The 19789-nt window shown below is 36.1% G+C and overlaps 2 protein-coding genes and 1 long non-coding RNA gene across 7 annotated transcripts in view; 1 reads left to right on the plus strand and 2 right to left on the minus strand.

Annotated features, from left to right (window-relative positions):
• The first annotated feature begins 512 nt into the window (after window positions 1–512).
• The window catches only part of LOC130961235 (UPF0481 protein At3g47200-like), a 56214-nt gene continuing 36937 nt past the window's right edge, over window positions 513–19789 (plus strand). For all 5 annotated transcript variants that reach the window (XR_009079443.1, XR_009079442.1, XR_009079441.1 and 2 more), the window contains exons 1-2: window positions 513–592; window positions 992–1077. The gene's annotated coding sequence lies outside the window, so the exon portion shown is untranslated. The remainder of the gene's footprint in view (window positions 593–991; window positions 1078–19789) is intronic.
• Window positions 2603–4960, minus strand: LOC130961237 (uncharacterized). Its single transcript, XR_009079445.1, has 4 exons — window positions 4802–4960; window positions 4657–4711; window positions 4440–4568; window positions 2603–2970 (listed from the first exon to the last, which is right to left on the minus strand). It is a non-coding gene; the product is annotated as an uncharacterized LOC130961237 (long non-coding RNA).
• Window positions 11268–11975, minus strand: LOC130962604 (uncharacterized mitochondrial protein AtMg00860-like). The gene has a single exon (XM_057888794.1). It carries the CDS (start codon window positions 11973–11975, stop codon window positions 11268–11270), a length of 708 nt encoding a protein of 235 aa, XP_057744777.1.

Consider the following 19789-nt stretch of genomic DNA (forward strand, 5'->3'; position numbering starts at 1 on the left):
ATATTGCTATTTAATTTTTAGTGCTTCTAATAAATGTTTTCATTGTATAAAATAAGAAAGATAAAATATAATTTGAGAAATTATACTAAAATAAAATGACAAAATCAATCTATCATGTGATAATATCACATTCTATAAATAAATTATTTTAGATTTAAATTCAACTGCTTATTATTAATATTGTAATTTGGACGTGTGATTCAATTTAGGTCCTAAAAAAAGTGAATATATTTTAATGAACATATTCATAAAAATATTTTTTTAATAATTATATTTAGATATAATAATATAAATTATTTTATTTTTTAATAATTAATAAAATATAATCTACTAGCTTTAAAAAAAAAAAATAGTTGTCAACTTATTTTAAACGTAAAATAGTTATATACACTAAAGAAAGACCACCTTTTATATATTGTATAGATAGCTATAAGACTTGTAAGTGTGTAATGATGGAGTCAACTTATTTTAAGCAAAGGAAGTTGAGTAGTGTAACGCGAAATCAAGTATAAATTTGTAGGGGTTCCCGTTACATTACAAATTACAAAGTAATTCACCAACCCTCCTCAGCTCGTATTCCGTTTGCCAACTGGTAAGTTACTCATCAAATTGAATCGTAATAAGAATTCTTAAGCTTAATAAGAATTGTAGTAGTTAAAATCTTTTACAATAAATATTTTTGAACATTGAAATAAGAATTGTATGTCCTATATATAGTTTAGATATGATATAGTTAAAAATATTAAATTTATTTTTATCTTAATTATACTATAATTTAGATATGTTTATTAAAATGAATAATCTCCGAAAAAATCCGTGAAATTATATTTCTCTGCAAGAAACAGGAATGAGAAGGGATATTTCTTTGTTATGAAAAATGAAAATGGAATAGAATAATATTGATGACATCCATATTATATTGGTCACTTTAGGATCAGAATACCTTCCTTTCTTGTTAATTGAGTTGCATTATTATATTTCTTTGTTTCAGGTTGTTGGTTTATTAATTTGCATCCATATATTGTCACAAAGGGATTTACTAACTATCCCTTCTGGTGCAGTGTCACAGTAATTAAGGTGAGCTCGGTAATCATACAGTCATACATCAGCTGCTTCTACATGTGCTATTTTTAATTACTTTTGCTATTGATATCTGAGATTTTTCTTTTGACAAAATAACTTAAAAAAAATGAAATTAACCGCTACCTGTGTCGTTACTTTTTAAAGTGACAATTATTAAGTTTATTTTTGTTATTAACAGCAGTGTGTTGTGTATGTTAAATACTCATAATACTATCATAGTATGTATTTGTATTAGAATTTTACTGGTGAGAAATTTGAGTAACAATATCCGTCAGATTCTAAGTTAAAAATATTGTCATCAATAATGTGCCAAAAAGAAAATTTACATGTTACCTATTATCAATCCTTTTTATAGACATAATATGCATATTAGATATTGTAATATAATAACCAACAATTTGGAATGAGAGAATATTTTTAAAGGGTAATAATGGTACGCATATTAGATATAGAGCAATGTTAGGGGTAGCAACATTTGTGATTGGTAGCCATCAACTAGCCATTAATGATGATTTGATGGTGTGAGATTAGTGTGGAATTTCATCCAATAACTCACCTTTCTTTGTTGGTTACATGTTGGTCAAAATGCAATAAAATTGTTGGCCCCTAGACTTTTCCTTAGATATATTGGGATATAATATCCAATTTTGAATGGATAAACTAAAGCTGACTAGGAGGTCATTAGCAGTGGATCGAGGCCTCTATATCCATTTCATCATTTGGAACCACTTCCCATCTCTCTCTCCCCCTTATTATATATCCCTGCATAGAATTTAATAATGGTTCTAATTTACTTATATATATATATATATATATATATATATATATATATATATATATGCGTACTTATTATTAATCTTTAAAAATATTATCTCATTCCAAATTATTGGTTATTATATTACAATATGTAATAGATAAATTTTATCTAATTTTTTCTCAAATGAAAGATAAATTATTTTTTATGATAAAAAAATTCTAAGGAACTAATAACTATAGTATAAGTTAACTCAATTAATTTTTTTATTTTTAATTTTAAAATTTCAGAAAATAAAAATAATGAAGAGTTGTTTTATTTTTTTATGTAACTAATATTTTTTTAATTAATTGATTATAATTAGCTATATCCTAAGTTGATTCCATAACGAAATCCATTCTAATTAGAAGTATGGATTTTATTTACTAATACTAAAAAACTTTACACAATTTTATAACGGTTAAAGTGTCAGTTTAAAAACTAACTTGAATTGGTCGAGTGATTCGAATTCTGCCTTGTGCATGCAGTAACTCATTGACCAGCGGTAAATCTTTAAATAGAGTTCAGATCCGCGACGGATTAGTCTTTGACCTGTCGGGTTGGGAGATACCGTGTAACACCCTACCACACAAAGCTTTACGCTTAAGTCGTAAAACAGATGTGGTGTGGTATTACGACCTCTAAAATAAAATGAGTACGTATAATAGTAGAAGAATTATAATATGTTAGGAGCCTTGAAAAATAGGGGAAATAAAAATCGCGAAATAAAAGCACATCGCTCAAGGAACGAGTTAACTTGCGTGCTAAGAAAAATCATAACTACTAAACATTAGATAACAGTAGTAGGAATAGAGTGCCAATGATACAAAATAACAAGCTCCTAACTCAGCCTGCGAAGTCAAGTCTGGTCGGAGAATATTTACACATATATACATACATATCCAAAACCCAAAAGTACATATACACAATCCTATCTCTCCATAAACCTCTAAGAGGATCAAAAAGAACAAGTTATGCAGAGAGAAAGCCAAGTACATATATACATATATATACATCATAGCATAACAAAGTAACCCAATAACCACTCCGCTTCAAGAGTCCAGACGCCTAACGAGATACCTCTCGACCTGCATCTGAAAAACAACAACATAGTATGGAATGAGAACCGGAGGTTCTCAGTATGGTAAAGGTGCCACACACATAATATATAAGGTCCTGGGAATGCCAGAGGCAATCCTAGAACACCGACACTCAGATTATAGAGCTTAAAGTATTAAACAGAAGCCATAAGAGGTGGTTTTCTAAGAATATTTGAACCTAACTTAACTTAACCTTAAATCTAAGTCCCATACTGCCATTCCTCCATACCTCCAACTCCATCATGCATTTCACAGACAAATAGGAAGATAAAGGCAAGCACAAAAAGGTTACAAATACTGCAAGTAACAAATACATATTTAGCATGGCAAGTACATGTAGGCACACCCAATTAAAGCACAAGCAAGTAATTCAAGTAATATGCATATGATGCATGCCTGTCCTATGGCTGATGAGGCTCATCTGTCGGTTATCCAGCCAACCCGACAAGTCTGAATTGTCCTTAGACCGTCCCCCGACGTGCATCCCCAAGAGTCTATGCATAGCTTTATCTCAAATAATCAATATTACTCAATGGGGGGTAACATTCCCGGGAATTTATATAGTGCCCGGTCACACTTACGTCGTAAGGTCAACAGAGTATCGAGTTTTCAACCTAGTACACGTGGTGGCAAGCCACAACACTTAATCCAGGGAACCTTGTATCTCAGATCATTAAATTATTCAAGCCATATAAATAATTCAATTATAATTCATCAACATCCACATCATTCTCAATCGTATCTCATTCATCATCATACATCAATCATATTCAATCCTTATCCTTCATTATCACACCTCCCATTTCGTCCATCAGTAGTTCGAATTCAAAACATAATTCATTCTTTTCTAAATGAATCAAACTTAAAATATGCTCATTTTCTTAATAACTCTAAATCAAACCATATAACCTTTGAATCTAAATCTTTTTAAATAATCATATAAATAAAATCTCTAATTTTTATAAAATTTCAGCACCATCTCCTCTAAAACTCGGACTTTGCCACCCTTTTCGGGTCCAAACCTGTATTCTTTTCAATTCAACATACCCTTCCTCATCATCATAACAGTCACCACAATAAATCTACCTCAGATCAACAATTATACTCATACAGTATTCAAATCCAACAGCCAAAATTCAACTAAGGATCGTAGTTCACTAATCCTCGGCTTCTAACACAAAATACCTCAAATCAATACTTCACCAAATTATTAGTTAATCAACAAGCACCAAACCAACCATATTCATCAACAATAACATTCAACCCTAATTCTCTCCAAATTAACATAACAATATTTACCATCCAAAATTAATAACTAATTATCCAATAAACTTCAACCAAATATATTCATCGACAAATTACTAAACATTAAACATACACCTGCATTCCAACTTATCCTATGGTCGTCTAGCCTAAGTTTTCACAGAACATTATATATTAAATGCAAGAAACCTAAACCATACCTTAGCCGATTCCCAAGTATTATTCCAAGACAATTTTCCTAAAAGAACACAGCCCTCAAAACCTCAACTAATCTGCTTCCTCCAAGTTCCAGTATTCACAATTTCAAACTCCAATTATTTATTCACAACCTAATACACATTTATAACACACATATATCCAATTTAATACTCAAAGCTCAAATTTAATGAAATTAAAATAGAATCATCGTATCCTCACCTTACCCAAACTTCACATAAGCAAGAGTGAATGTTTTCCTCAAGCTAATTGGATCCTAAAACATCAGAAATCAAAGAAATTCAACTTTCCTTCCTATATTTTGAAAATTGGGGGAAAGAGTGGCTGAGAACATTTAAGGGCTTACCTATAAAATTGTTCCGGTAGAAACGTAGAGCTCGACGCGGTGGACGCGTGGCCGCAAACGGTGCGGCGATCGGAACTCGGACGGAGGAGCTACGGCGAATTGAAATTTGCCGCAAGGGTTTTGGCATTGTTTTCTCTCCCTGGAGCTTTCACGTTGCTGCAGCCAAAATGGAGAAGAAAAGGAACGTGGGCTCATTTAAAGTGTGGGTCCGGTTGGACCGGTAGCCCGGTTCGGATCCGGTTCAACCGGTTCGGTCTTTTTGGTCCAATTTTAGACCGTTTTCTTTGAAATTAATGTCAAAATTCTTGTTTCGATGAGTTCTATCCTAATTTAATATAATATTCACGTTTCTAATCCTCCTTATTAAAAATTAATTTATTGACTAATTATCTACTAATTAATCGGGGTTTACATACCGTGGGCAAAAAATAGAAAAAAAAAGTGTAATATACACTTTTGTCTATAAAATTTTTTTAAATTTTTAAAAATACTTTTAGTTCTTTTTTGGTGTCTATATTTCAATATTTAATTTAATTTTAATTTTATTTCTATCTTTTAATTCTATCTCAAACTTAAATTTTTTTTTTGACAATCAACTTTTTTTTTTCAAATTTACCCCTACCATGTTCATCACTTATCCCAATTCATAAACAATCATCACCATCCCTTTTCTTTTTCCTTTTCTCTTTTCAAAATACAACCATCACCTGGACACTCTTTACCATACCCTTCACCCATACTGATAATTGACAACAAAAATATAAAAGAAACAAAGAGTGAACTATCCATCGTTTGGCGATATATAACATTATTTTAATCTCTTAAAATAAAATTTATAGGTATTTTAGTCTTCCTAAAAGTTGAAATTTACAATTTCTAATACAATTTGAAAACGTTAATTCTAAAGGCATATTTTAATCTTTGTAAGATTAATCCTAAAAATGATTTTAGTTCTCTAAATATTAACTAAAAATCTAAAAGGGTATATTTTAATATTTTTAATTGAAGTTTATTGTAATTTCTAATACAACCAACCAATCAATCAATCTTGGTTGATCTTATAAGGATAATTTAGCTTTTTTTTTTAAGTAATGCTTAAAGGGTATTTTAATCATTTAAAAATAAACTGAAGAGTATTTTAGTGTTTTTAAAATTAATGTTAAAAGGATATTTTAGTCTCTTAAAATGAACTCTATGAGATAGAATTTTAGTATTTTCATAATCAAATCCAAATTTTAAAGATTTATAATACAACTAATCAACATTAAACTAACTTAAAGGGTGTTTTAGTCTTTCTAAAATTAATTACAAAAGGTTATTTTTCTTGAAAATTTAAATAGATACTTTAGTCTTTTAAAATAAATTAAAAAGACATTTTACTCTTTTTAAAATCTAATTCAAATTTCAATTTTCAATTTTCAATTCCTAGCTATAATACAATCAAAATAATATGAATTAGTCTTATAATGGTATTTACATCTTTTCAAATTAAACTTCGTTTTATTTTTCTTTTGAAAATTAATTATCAAGATATTTTAGTCTTTTTAAAAATTAAAATTTATAAATTATAATATAATAATTAACCTTTATTCTAAAAACGTATTTTAATCTTTTTAAAATTAATCTTAAAAAATGTTTTAATCTTTCAAAATTAAGCATAAGGGTGTTTGAGATATTTTAATATTAAATTAAAATTTTTATTTTTTTAATACATTCAAACAGTTTTAAGTAATCATATAAGGATAATTTAATTCTATTAAAAATTAATGATTAAAGGGAATTTCAGTACTTTAAATATAAATTAAAAGATATTTTGTCTTTTAAATAAAATTAATGGTAAAAGGTCTTTAGTCTCTTAAAATGAACGCTGGAAAAGTTTTATTTGTAACACCCTACCACACTAAGCTTTACGCTTAAGTCGTAAAATAGAGGTGGTGTGGTGTTACGACCTCTAAAATAAAATGAGTACATATAATAGCAGAAGAATTATAATATACTAGGAGCCTTGAAGAATAGAGGAAATAAAAATCGTGAATATAAAAGCGCAACGCTCGAGAAATGAGTTAACTTGCATGCTAAGAAAGCCACAGCTGTCAAGTGTAAAGTAACCCAAAATAGGAACAGAGAGTCAAAGATACAAAATAACGAGCTCCTGACTCAGCCTGCGAAGTCAAGACTGGCCGGAGAATATACACACATATATACATATATATACATATCCAAAACCCAAATGTACATATACAAAATTCTGCCTTTCCATACACCTCTAGGAGGATCAAAAAGAATAAGTTATGTGGAGAGAAAGCTAAGTACATAAATATACATCATAGCATAACAAAATAACCCAGTAACCACTCCGCTTCAAGAGTCCAGACGCCTAACGAGATGCCTCTCGACCTGCATCTGAAAAATAACAACATAATATGGAATGAGAACCGGAGGTTCTCAGTATGGTAAAAGTGCCACACACATAATATATAAAGTCGTGGGAATGCCAGAGGCAATCCTAGAATGCCGACACTCAGATTGTAGAGCATAAAGTATTAAACAGAAGCCATAAAAGGTGGTTTACTAAGGATATTTAAATCTAACTTAACTTAACCTTAAATCTAAATTCCATTCTGCCATTCCTCCTTACCTCCAACTCCATCATGCATTTTCACAGACAACTAAACAGATAAAGGCAAGCACAAGAAGGTTACAAGTACTGCAGATAACAAATATACATTTAACATGGCAAGTACATTTAGGCACACCCAGTTAATACACAAGCAAGTAATTCAAGTAATATGCATATGATACATGCCTGTCCTATGGCTGATAAGGCTCATCTGTCGGTTATCCAGCCAACCCGACAAGTCTGAATTGTCCTTAGACTGTCCCCCGACGTGCATCCCCAAGAGTCTATGCATAGCTTTTTCTCAAATAATCAATATTGCTCAATGGGGGTAACATTCCCGGGAATTTATATAGTGCCCGGTCACATTTACGTCGTAGGGTCAACAGAGTATCGAGTTTTCAACCTAGTACACATGGTGGCAAGCCACGGCATTTGATCCAGGGAATCTCGTATCTCAGATTATTCAAATTCATAAGCCATATAAATAATTCAATTATAATTCATCAACATTCACATTATTCTCAATTACATCTCATTCATCATCATACATCAAACATATTCAATCCTTATCCTTCATCATCACATCTCCCATTCCGTCCATCAATAGTTCCAATTCAAAACATAATTTATCCTTTTCTAAATGAATTAAACTTCAAACTTAAAACATACTCATTTTCTTAATAACTTAAAATCAAACCATATACCCTTTAAGTCTAATTCTCTTTTAAATAATCATATAAACAAAATCTCTAACTTTTATAAAATTTCAGCAGCATCTCCTCTAAAACTCGGACTTTGCCACCCTTTTCGGGTCCAAACCTGCTTTCTTTTCAATTCAACATACCCTTCCTCATCATCATAACAGTCACCACAATAAATCTACCTTAGATCAACAATTATACTCATACAATATTCAAATCCAACAACCAAAATTCAACTAAGGATCATAATTCACTAATCCAAGGCTTCTAACACAAAATACCTCATTATCACAACAACCTCCATAATAGTTATACCTCAAATCAATAATTCACCAAATCATTAGTTAATCAACAAGCACCAAACCAACCATGTTCATCAACAATAACATTCAACCATAATTCTCTCCAAATTAATATAATAACATTCACCATCCAAAATTAATAATTAATTATCCAATAAACTTCAACCAAATATATTCATCGACAAATTACTAAACATTAAACATACACCTGCATTCTGACTTATCCTATGGTCGTCTAGCCTAAGTTTTCATAGAACATTATATATTAAATGCAAGAAACCTAAACCATACCTTGGCCGATTTCCACGTAACGACCAAAGCAAATTATTTAAAACCAAGGCAGCCCCTTCAAATTCAACTAATCAGCTTCCTCCAAGTTCCAATATTCACAATTTCAAGCTCCAATTATTTATTCACAACCTAATACACATTCATAACATATATATATGTCCAATTTAATACTCAAAGCTCAAATTCAAAGAAAATAAAATAAAATTATCGTATCCTCACCTTACCCAAGCTTCACATAAGCAAGAATGAACATTTTTCTCAAGCTAATTAGATCCTAAAACATCAGAAATCAAAGAAATTCAACATCTCTTCTAATTATTTAAAAATTGAGAGAAAAGAGTGGCTGGAAGTGATTAATGGCTTACCAAAGAAATTATTCCAGTAGAAACGTAGAGCTCGACGCAGTGAACGCGTGGCCGCAAACGGTACGGTGATCGGAGCTCGGACAGAGAAGTTACGGGAGCGGGAACTCACCGTAACCCTTACGGGAATGTTTTCCCTTCTTTTCCTCCCCTGGAGCGCTGCTGCCTCTGCTGCGTTTTATGAAGGAAATGGGCTTCAAGCTCATTTAATATGTTCGTCCGGTTGGACCGATGGCCCGGTTTGGGTCCGGTTTAACCGGTTCAGTCCGTTCGGTTTAATCTTGGACCGATTTCTTTAAAATTGATGTCAAAATTCTCGTTTCGATGAGCTCTATCCTAATTTGATATAATATTCACATTTCTAATCCTCCTTATTAAAAATTAATTTATTGACTAATTATTTACTAATTTAACCGGGGTTTACATCCTACCTACCTAATAAAGAATTTTGCCCTCAAAATTCAAATCTAGTTACCTGAAAAGAGATGTGGATAGTCCTTTCGCATATTTGATTCGAGCTCCCAGGTATGTTCCTCGATACCAGCTCGACTCTAAGCTACTTTTACCAATAATACTTCTCTTCCTCGTAATCGTTTAACCTTGGTGTCATCAATTCTTACCGGGGCTACTGGAAGTGTTAGATCTTCTCTCACTTGGATTGGTTCTGGTTCCAGAACATGACTTGCATCAGGAGTATATTTCCAAAGCTGTGATACATGAAATACGTCGTGCAAATTCTAAAGATACGGTGGTAAGGCAATTCTATAAGCCACTGGCTCAATTCTCTTTAGAATTTCAAAAGGTCCAATATAATGGGAATTTAGTTTCTTAGTCTTAATGGTTCTTCCCACTACAGTGGTTAGTGTAACTTTCAAAAAGACATGTTCCCCTTCTTCGAACTCTAAAAGCTTTCGCCTCTGATCAGCATAGCTCTTTTGGCGGCTCTGGGCTATAAGCATTCGACTACGAATCTTCTTTATCTGTTCAGTCGTTTCAGCTATCACCTCAGGCCCTAATAAACTCTTTTCTCCAGTTTCATACCAACACAATGGAGATTGACATTTTCTGCCATACAGAGCCTCATAAAGAGCCATTCCAATGCTCGCATGATAGCTATTATTATAAGCAAATTCTATTAATAGCATATACCGATCCCAGCCCGCTGGCTGATCCAAAACACAAGCCCTTAGCATATCTTCCAAGGTCTGAATAGTTATCTCTGATTGACCATCTGTCTGAGGGTGATACGCATTACTCAAACTTAACTGAGTTTCAAATGCACGCTAAAAAGCTTCCCAGAACCTTGATATAAAACGAGGATCTCTGTCAGATATAATGATAGAAGGCACGCCGTGCAATCTGACAATCTCTTTAATATACATTCGAGCCAATTCTTCCATTGGACAACTTATTCGAATGGAAAGAAAGTGAGCTGATTTTGTCAGTCGATCTACAACCACCCAAATAGCGTCACAACCAGATCAGGTCCTAGGCAAACCTATCACAAAATCTATTGCAATACTCTCCCATTTCCATTGTGGAATCTCTAAAGGCTGAAGGATTCCAGATGGTTTCTGATGCTCAATCTTAACCTTCTGACACGTTAAACATTTAGATACATGCAATGCCACATCATTCCTCATCCCTGGCCACCAGAACATCGCTTTCAGATCTTGATATATTTTGGTACTCCCTGGATGAATTGAGAATCCGTTCTTATGAGCTTCCTTCAACATACTTTGTCGCAGGTCTCCAACATTAGGCACAATAATCCGGTTCTTGAACCTCCATAAACCATCCTGACCTTCTGACACTCTCCACTGCTTCCCCTGTTCAACTGCTGGTAATACCTTATGTAATGCTTCACTATCTCGATGAGCCTTCAAAAGTTCTGATTTAAAATCACTTGAAATCTGCAACTGACTCAAACATAGAATTCCAAATTCTTCTCTAACTCCCAAATTCAAACTTTGAAATGCTTTCAGTAACTCTTCCTCCCGTAGCATCATCCAAGCTGCATATAAAGACTTCCGACTCAAAGCGTCCGCCACAACGTTCGCTTTTCCTGGATGATAATTCAATTCAAAATCATAATCTTTCAGAAGCTCTATCCATCTCCTCTGACGCATATTCAACTCTTTCTGCTCAAAAGGATACTTCAAACTCTTATGGTCTGAGAAAACATGAAACTTAATGCCATAAAGATAATGCCTCCAAATCTTTTAAAGCAAACACAACAGCAGTAAGTTCCAAATCATGTGTCGGATAGTTCATTTCATGCGGCCTTAATTGCCGTGAGGCGTATGCTACAACATTCTGGTGCTGCATTAGAATGCACCCCAAACCTTTCAGAGATGCATCACAATACACTTCAAACGGTTCACTTGGTTCAGGTAATACCAATACAGGTGCAGTAGTCAACCTGTGCTTCAATGCTTGGAAACTCTCTTCACATTCCGGAGTCCAGATAAAAAGCGTATCCTTTCTAGTCAATTTAGTTATAGGTAAGGCGAGCTGTGAAAATCCCTTAATGAATCTGCGATAATACCCTGCCAAACCTAGGAAACTCCTTATCTCTGTCACTGAAGTTGGTCGCTCCCAATTCATCACTGCTTCCATCTTAGCAGGATCCATAGTTATTCCCTGCTTACTCACCACGTGGCCGAGAAACTTCACCTCACTCTTCCAGAACTCGCATTTAGATAACTTAGCGTACAACTTTCTGTCTCTCAGAATTTGCAGTATAGTTCGCAAGTGATCAGCATTCTCCTCTTCAGTCTTAGAATAAACAAGAATATCATCAATGAAGACAATATCAAACATGTCCAGATACAGTCGGAAAATCCTGTTAATATAATCCATAAATACTGTCGGGGCATTAGTTAACCCAAAAGACATCACTGTATACTCATAATGACCATAACGCGTCCTGAAAGCAGTTTTCGGAATATCCTCGTCTCTAACTTATATCTGATGATAACTGGATTGCAGGTCAATCTTAGAAAACATACCGACACCCTGTAACTGATCCATTAGATCATCGTTCTAGGCAACAGATATTTATTCTTCACAGTGATCTTATTCAATTGCCGATAGTCGACACACAGTCGCATACTCCCATCCTTTTTCTTTACCAGTAACACTGGCGCTCCCCACAGAGAAACCCTTGGTCGGATAAAATGCTTACCCAAAAGATCTTCCAGCTGAGCCTTCAGTTCAACCATTTCTAAATGTGACATCCTATAAGGAGTAATTGAAATCGGACCGACTCCAGGCACCAACTCAATTGCGAATTCCACTTCCAGGTTAGGTGGAAATTTATTAATATCATCCGGAAACACATCTAAAAATTCACATACAACCAGAATCTGCTCTAAACTCTGATCATCACCTGATACTCCTGCAGTTAATAACATAATACCCTGACATTCAGTTCCAGAACAGTTTACTATCATAGAATTTAAATAGTAACTATTTACCACAATTGGTGCTTCTGACCCTTCCGGCATAAACTGTACTGACTTCTCAGAACAATCAAGCAAAATATGATTCTTAAATAACCAATCTCCCGACTATCACAGCGCCACCTGCCTGCAGGATACATCGTGTCCCCTGTCACCAATACTGAGCCTTACCTTGCAGTTGATAAGTTCCAAATTCAACTCATTGCTCCTTAGGAACCTATTGGGCCTCCAATGCCCGTTCCATAGCTTGAATCTAATTATCTGTGTCAGTGGAATTTGAGGTTCTCCAAAAAGTCAGAGGGTAAACTTTCAAAAATATAGCAAGTGTCATAGAATTGTCCTCATCATTATTGTTCCCATGATTACTCTGATTTATTTGGTTACCCAGCACCTCAGCTGTTGCCTGCATAGCTGCAGCCATATTTCCCAAGGCAGCCATAAAGTCTACTAGATCATTTCCTGCCAAACCAGGAGTAACGGTGCCTATCCTACCTCTACCTCACCTGCGACCGCGTCCGCGAGTCGACATCTGGTCCTTATACACACTAAACAAGTGATATTAAGTTGATCAGTCTAAATATCGCAAGTCTAATGCTTTAAGTTCCAAATGCATGCTCACAAACGTTTATGCCATATATATCAGTCAGATATCCTAATAGCACATAAACACATATACAGAGAATGCACAGAAGTATAATCAGTCCGTCTTTCAGGCTCTATAGGAACGAACTGCTCTGATACCATAATGTAACACCCTACCACACTAAGCTTTACGCTTAAGTCGTAAAACAGAGGTGGTGTGGTGTTACGACCTCTAAAATAAAATGAGTACATATAATAGCAGAAGAATTATAATATACTAGGAGCCTTGAAGAATAGAGGAAATAAAAATTGCGAATATAAAAGCGCAACGCTCGAGAAATGAGTTAACTTGCATGCTAAGAAAGCCACAGCTGTCAAGTGTAAAGTAACCCAAAATAGAAACAGAGAGTCAAAGATACAAAATAACGAGCTCCTGACTCAGCCTGCTGGTGCACGAAATTGCAATAACACTTTTGCAATCCCGCACAACTAACCAGCAAGTGCACTGGGTCGTCCAAGTAATACCTTGCGTGAGCAAGGGTCGATCCCACGGAGATTGTCGGCTTGAATCAAGCTATGGTTATCTTGTAAATCTTAGTCAGGAGATCAGAAATTATCAGGATTGATTGTAAAAAGCAAAAGGACATGAAATGGTTACGTGTACTGCAGTAATGGAGAATGGGTTGAGGTTTGGAGATGCTCCATCTTCTGAATCTCTGCTTTCCTACTGTCTTCTTCATCAAACACGCAGGTCTCCTTCCATGGCAAGCTCGTATAGGGTTTCGCTGTTGTCAGCAGCTACCTCCCATCCGCGCAGTGAAAGCTAATGCACACACTCTGTTACAGTGCTGTCAATCACCGGTTTGGTTCCCTCCCCTACCGGAATAGAATCACTCTTTTGCGTCTGTCACTAACGCCCAGTAGGTTACAGGTTTGAAGCACGTCACAGTCATTCAATCATTGAATCCTACTCAGAATACCACAGACAAGGTTTAGACCTTCCGGATTCTCTTGAATGCTGCCATCAGGTCCTGCCTATACCACGAAGATTCCGATTAAAGAACCCAAGAGATAACTACTCAATCTAAGATAGAACAGAGGTGGTTGTCAGGCACGTGTTCATAGTTGAGAATGATGATGATTGTCACGGATCATCACATTCATCCGGATTAAGAACAAGTGTTATCTTAGAATGGAAGCAAGCATGATTGAATAAGAAACAGTAGTAATTGCATTAATCCATCAAGACACAGCAAAGCTCCTCACCCCCAACCATGGGGTTTAGAGACTCATGCTGTGGAAGAAAACGTGTAAAATGTCATAAGGTTGCATAAGGTACGGATACAATGTCAAAAGATCCTATAAGTAGTAAACTAGTGTCCTAAGGTTTACAGAATTGAGTAAATGACAGAAAAATCCACTTCCGGGCCCACTTGGTGTGTGCTTGGGCTGAGCAATGAAGGAATTTCGTGTAGAGACCTTTTCTGGAGTTAAACGCCAGCTTTCATGCCAGTTTGGGCGTTTAACTCCAAATTTTATGCCAGTTCCGGCGTTTAACGCTGGAATTTCTGTAGGTGACTTTGAGCGCCGGTTTGGGCCATCAAATCTTGGGCAAAGTATGGACTATTATATATTGCTGGAAAGCCCAGGATGTCTACTTTCCAATGCCGTTGAGAGCGCGCCAATTGGGCTTCTGTAGCTCCAGAAAATCCACTTTGAGTGCAGGGAGGTCAGAATCCAACAGTATCTGCAGTCCTTTTCAGTCTCAGGATCAGATTTTTGCTCAGAATCCTCAATTTCAGTCAGAAAATACCTGAAATCACAGAAAAACACACAAACTCATAGTAAAGTCCAGAAAAGTGAATTTTAATTAAAAACTAATAAAAATATACTAAAAACTAACTAAAAGATACTAAAAGCATACTAAAAACAATGCCAAAAAGCATACAAATTATCCGCTCATCACAACACCAAACTTAAATTGTTGCTTGTCCCCAAGCAACTGAAAATCAAAATAGGATAAAAAGAAGAGAATATACTATAGACTCCAAAATATCAAAGAAACATAGCTCCAATTAGATGAGCGGGACTAGTAGCTTTTTGCCTCCGAACAGTTTTGGCATCTCACTCTATCCTTTGAAGTTCAGAATGATTAGCATCTATAAGAACTCAGAACTCAGATAGTGTTATTGATTCTCCTAGTTAAGTGTATTGATTCTTGAACATAGCCAGTGTATGAGTCTTGGCTGTGGCCCAAAGCACTCTGTCTTCCAGTATTACCACGGATACATACATGCCACAGACACATAATTGGGTGAACCTTCTTGGATTGTGACTCAGCTTTGCTAAAGTCCCCAATTAGAGGTGTCCAGGGTTCTTAAGCACACTCTTTTGCCTTGGATCACAACTTTATTTCCTTCTCTTTTTTTTTCTTTTTCTTTTTCTTTCTCTTTTTTTTTTTCTTTTTCGAAATTTTTTTTTTCACTGCTTTTCTTGCTTCAAGAATCAATTTGATGATTTTTCAGATCCTCAATAACAGTTCTCTTTCTCCTCATTCTTTCAAGAGCCAACAATTTTAACATTCTTAAAACAACAAATTCAAAAGACATATGTACTGTTCAAGCATTCATTCAGAAAACAAAAAGTATTGTCACCACATCAAACTAATTCAACTAGTTTCAGAGATAAATTTCGAAACCCTGTACTTCTTGTTCTTTTGTGATTAAAGCATTTTTCTTTTAAGAGAGGTGATGGATTCATAGGACATTCATAGCTTTAAGGCATAGACTTAAATTTTATTAATTATGAACTAAGAACAAGACTCAAATATAGATAAAAATAAAGATAGGAATGGAAAACAAAACAAGAAAAACGAAAAAAAATTTAGGCTCCTAATGATAGAGGTGTTCACAGAGTTAGGACTCAACAACCTTGATTTTGAGAAGTGGATGCTCCCTCAGCTTGAGAGGAGAGCCTTTGGCGCTTCATCTCTTGGATTTCACGCCCTGCTTCTCTTGTTCCTTCAGCAATTTGCAGAGCATGCAATTCTGATTCTGCTGTTCTTCCTTCAGTTGCTCCATAGTCTCTTGCAGCTTGTTAATAGATGCTTCTAGGCTGGACCAGTAGTCAATTCTTGGGAATTCAGGGAGGAATTCATGCGCCCTCTTTTTGATAGAGTTGTCTTGTACTTGTCCTTCCATTGACTTCTTGGTGATTGGATGCTCAATGGGTATGAACTCATCTACTCCCATCTTCACCCCAGCCTCTTTACAGAGCAAGGAAATCAAGCTTGGATAAGCCAATTTGGCTTCAGTGGAATTCTTATTTGCAATTGTGTAGATCTCACAAGCAATCACATGATGAACCTCCACCTCTTTTCCAAGCATAATGCAATGAATCATCACTGCTCTCTTGATGGTGACCTCAGAACGGTTGCTAGTGGGCAATATGGAACGCCCAATAAAGTCTAGCCAACCTCTTGCAATTGGCTTGAGGTCTCCCCTCTTGAGTTGGTTTGGGACACCCTTTGAATTGGTTATCCACTTAGTCCCAGGGAGGCAGATGTCCTCTAGAACTTGATCCAAACCTTTATCTACTCTCACCATCCTCCTATTGAAGGAATCAGGATCATCTTGTAGTTGAGGTAGTTTGAAGATTTCTCTTATTTTGTCCAGATGGAAGTACATAACTTTCCCTCTGACCATGGTTCTGTGGGTATGGTAAGCAGTTCCAGTCATTCTTTGCTTATCTGTTAGCCACAGATTTGAGTAGAATTCCTGAACCATGTTCCTTCCAACCTTTGTCTCAGGATTGGTCAGAACTTCCCAACCTCTGTTTCGAATTTGCTCTTGGATCTCCGGATATTCATCTTCTTTCAGATCAAATTTAACTTCCGGGATCACTGACCTCAGACCCATTATTTTGTGATAATGGTCTTCATGTTCTTTGGTTAAGAACTTCTCTTCATTCCAAAGATTCTTTGGATTAGTCTCTTTCTTTCCTCTTGAGTTGGTTTGTTTTCCCTTGGGAGCCATGATCTTGATAGATCTTAGCTTAGTGATCACGGAAAAGCACACCAAACTTAGAGGTTTTGCTTGTCCTCAAGCAAAAAGAAAAGAAAGAAGAGAAGAGAGAGAGAGAGAGAGGAAATTCGAATGGTGTGAGGAAGGAGGGGTGAGGAACGTTCATTTATAGAGTGGGGGAAGGAGAATTTCGAAAACAAAAGAGAGATTTGAAAGGAAATTTGAAAAGATTTTGAAAAAATTTGAGAAAAGGGTGAGTTTTTGAAGAAGATTTGAGATTATTTTGAAATAGATTTGAAGAATGGTTTTGATTTGTGAAGATTTGAAAGTAAATGATGAAAGGTTGAAGTGCATTTATGTAGAGGATTATGGGTAAAAAGAGGAAAGTTTGAAAAAATTTGAGTTGAAAACAAAAATGTGGTCCCCCCACCTTTCTGGCGTTAAACGCCCAGAATGGCACCCATTCTGGCGTTTAACGCCCACTTGGCACCCCTTTTGGGCGTTTAACGCCCAGCCAGGTACCCTGGCTGGCGTTAAACGCCAGAAAACCTTCCTCACTGGGTGTTTTTCTGAACGCCCAGTGATGCTGCACACCTGGCGTTAAACGCCCAGAATGGTACCCATTCTGGCGTTTAACGCCCAAAATGGTACCATTACTGGCGTTAAACGCCCAGAATGATACCCATTCTGGCGTTTAACGCCCAAAATGCACCTTACTGGCGTTTTTTCGCCAGTAAGCTCATTTTCTCTGCTTTTTGAGCTGAATCTTTCTGTAACTCTGTGAATTCCTTCATTTTTGATACTTGCCTCTGTAAGAACAAATCATACAACCTACTAATGACTGGGTTGCCTCCCAGTAAGCGCTTCTTTACTGTCTTTAGCTGGACTTTCACTGAGAATCACTCAAGCCTCAGTTTTGAGCATTCCTGCTCAAAATTTCCTTCAAGATAATGCTTGATCCTCTGTCCATTAACAATGAACTTCTTGTCAGAATCAATATCCTGAAGCTCAACATATCCATATGGGGAGACTCCTGTAATCACATACGGACCCCTCCATCGGGATTTGAGTTTTCCTGGAAACAGCTTGAGCCTGGAGTTGAAGAGCAGAACTTTTTGTCCTGGCTCAAAGACTCTGGTTGACAATCTCTTGTCATGCCATTTCTTTGCCTTTTCCTTATAAATTTTTGCATTCTCAAAGGCATTGAGTCTGAACTCTTCTAGCTCATTTAGCTGGAGCAGTCTTTTCTCACCAGCTAACTGTGCATCCATGTTTAGGAATCTGGTTGCCCAGTAGGCTTTGTGTTCCAGTTCCACAGGCAAATGGCAGGCCTTCCCATACACCAATTGGTATGGAGAGGTGCCTATAGGAGTCTTGAATGCTGTTCTGTATGCCCACAGAGCATCATCCAAGCTCTTTGCCCAATCCTTTCTTCGGGCTATCATAGTCCGTTCTAGGATTCTTTTTAGCTCTCTGTTAGAGACTTCAGCTTGCCCATTTGTCTGTGGATGATACGGAGTTGCCACTTTATGGCTGATTCCATATCTAACCATAGCAGAGTATAGCTGTTTATTGCAGAAATGAGTGCCCCCATCACTGATTAGCACTCTGGGAACGCCAAATCTGCTGAAAATGTTCTTCTGGAGGAATTTCAGTACGGTCTTAGTATCATTAGTGGGTGTAGCAATTGCTTCTACCCACTTAGATACATAGTCCACTGCCACCAGAATGTAAGTGTTTGAGTATGATGGTGGGAACGGCCCCATGAAGTCAATTCCCCATACATCAAACAATTCTATCTCTAATATCCCTTGTTGAGGCATGGCATATCCGTGAGGCAGATTACCAGCTCTTTGGCAACTGTCACAGTTACGCACAAACTCTCGGGAATCTTTATAGAGAGTAGGCCAGTAGAAGCCGCATTGGAGGACTTTAGTGGCTGTTCGCTCACTTCCAAAATGTCCTCCATACTGTGATCCATGGCAGTGCCATAGGATCCTCTGTGCTTCTTCTCTGGGTACACACCTGCGGATCACTCCGTCAGCACATCTCTTAAAGAGATATGGTTCATCCCAAAGGTAGTACTTGGCATCTGAAATTAATTTCTTTTTCTGTATGTAACTGTACTCTTTGGGTATGAACCTCACAGCTTTATAGTTTGCAATGTCTGCAAACCATGGAGCTTCCTGAATGGCAAATAATTGCTCATCTGGGAAAGTCTCAGAAATCTCAGTAGAAGGGAGGGACGCCCCAACTACTGGCTCTATTCTGGACAGATGATCAGCTACCTGATTCTCTGTCCCTTTTCTGTCTCTTATTTCTATATCAAACTCTTGCAGAAGCAACACCCATCTGATAAGCCTGGGTTTTGAATCCTGCTTTGTGAGTAAGTATTTAAGAGCAGCATGGTCAGTGTACACAATCACCTTTGATCCCACTAAGTAGGATCTAAACTTGTCAATGGCATATACCACTGCAAGTAACTCTTTTTCTGTGGTTGTGTAATTCTTCTGTGCATCATTTAGAACACGGCTAGCATAGTAAATGACATGCAGAAGTTTGTTATGCCTCTGTCCCAACACTGCACCAATGGCATGATCACTGGCATCACACATTAATTCAAATGGTAATGCCCAATCTGGTG

This window comes from Arachis stenosperma, chromosome 2 (assembly GCF_014773155.1).
Source record: "Arachis stenosperma cultivar V10309 chromosome 2, arast.V10309.gnm1.PFL2, whole genome shotgun sequence".
Lineage (NCBI taxonomy): Eukaryota > Viridiplantae > Streptophyta > Magnoliopsida > Fabales > Fabaceae > Arachis > Arachis stenosperma.

Excerpts from the sequence above, each read along its gene's own strand:
- LOC130962604 (XM_057888794.1), bottom strand. The coding sequence starts at position 11,975 with ATGTCTTTTGGGTTAACTAATGCCCCGACAGTATTTATGGATTATATT.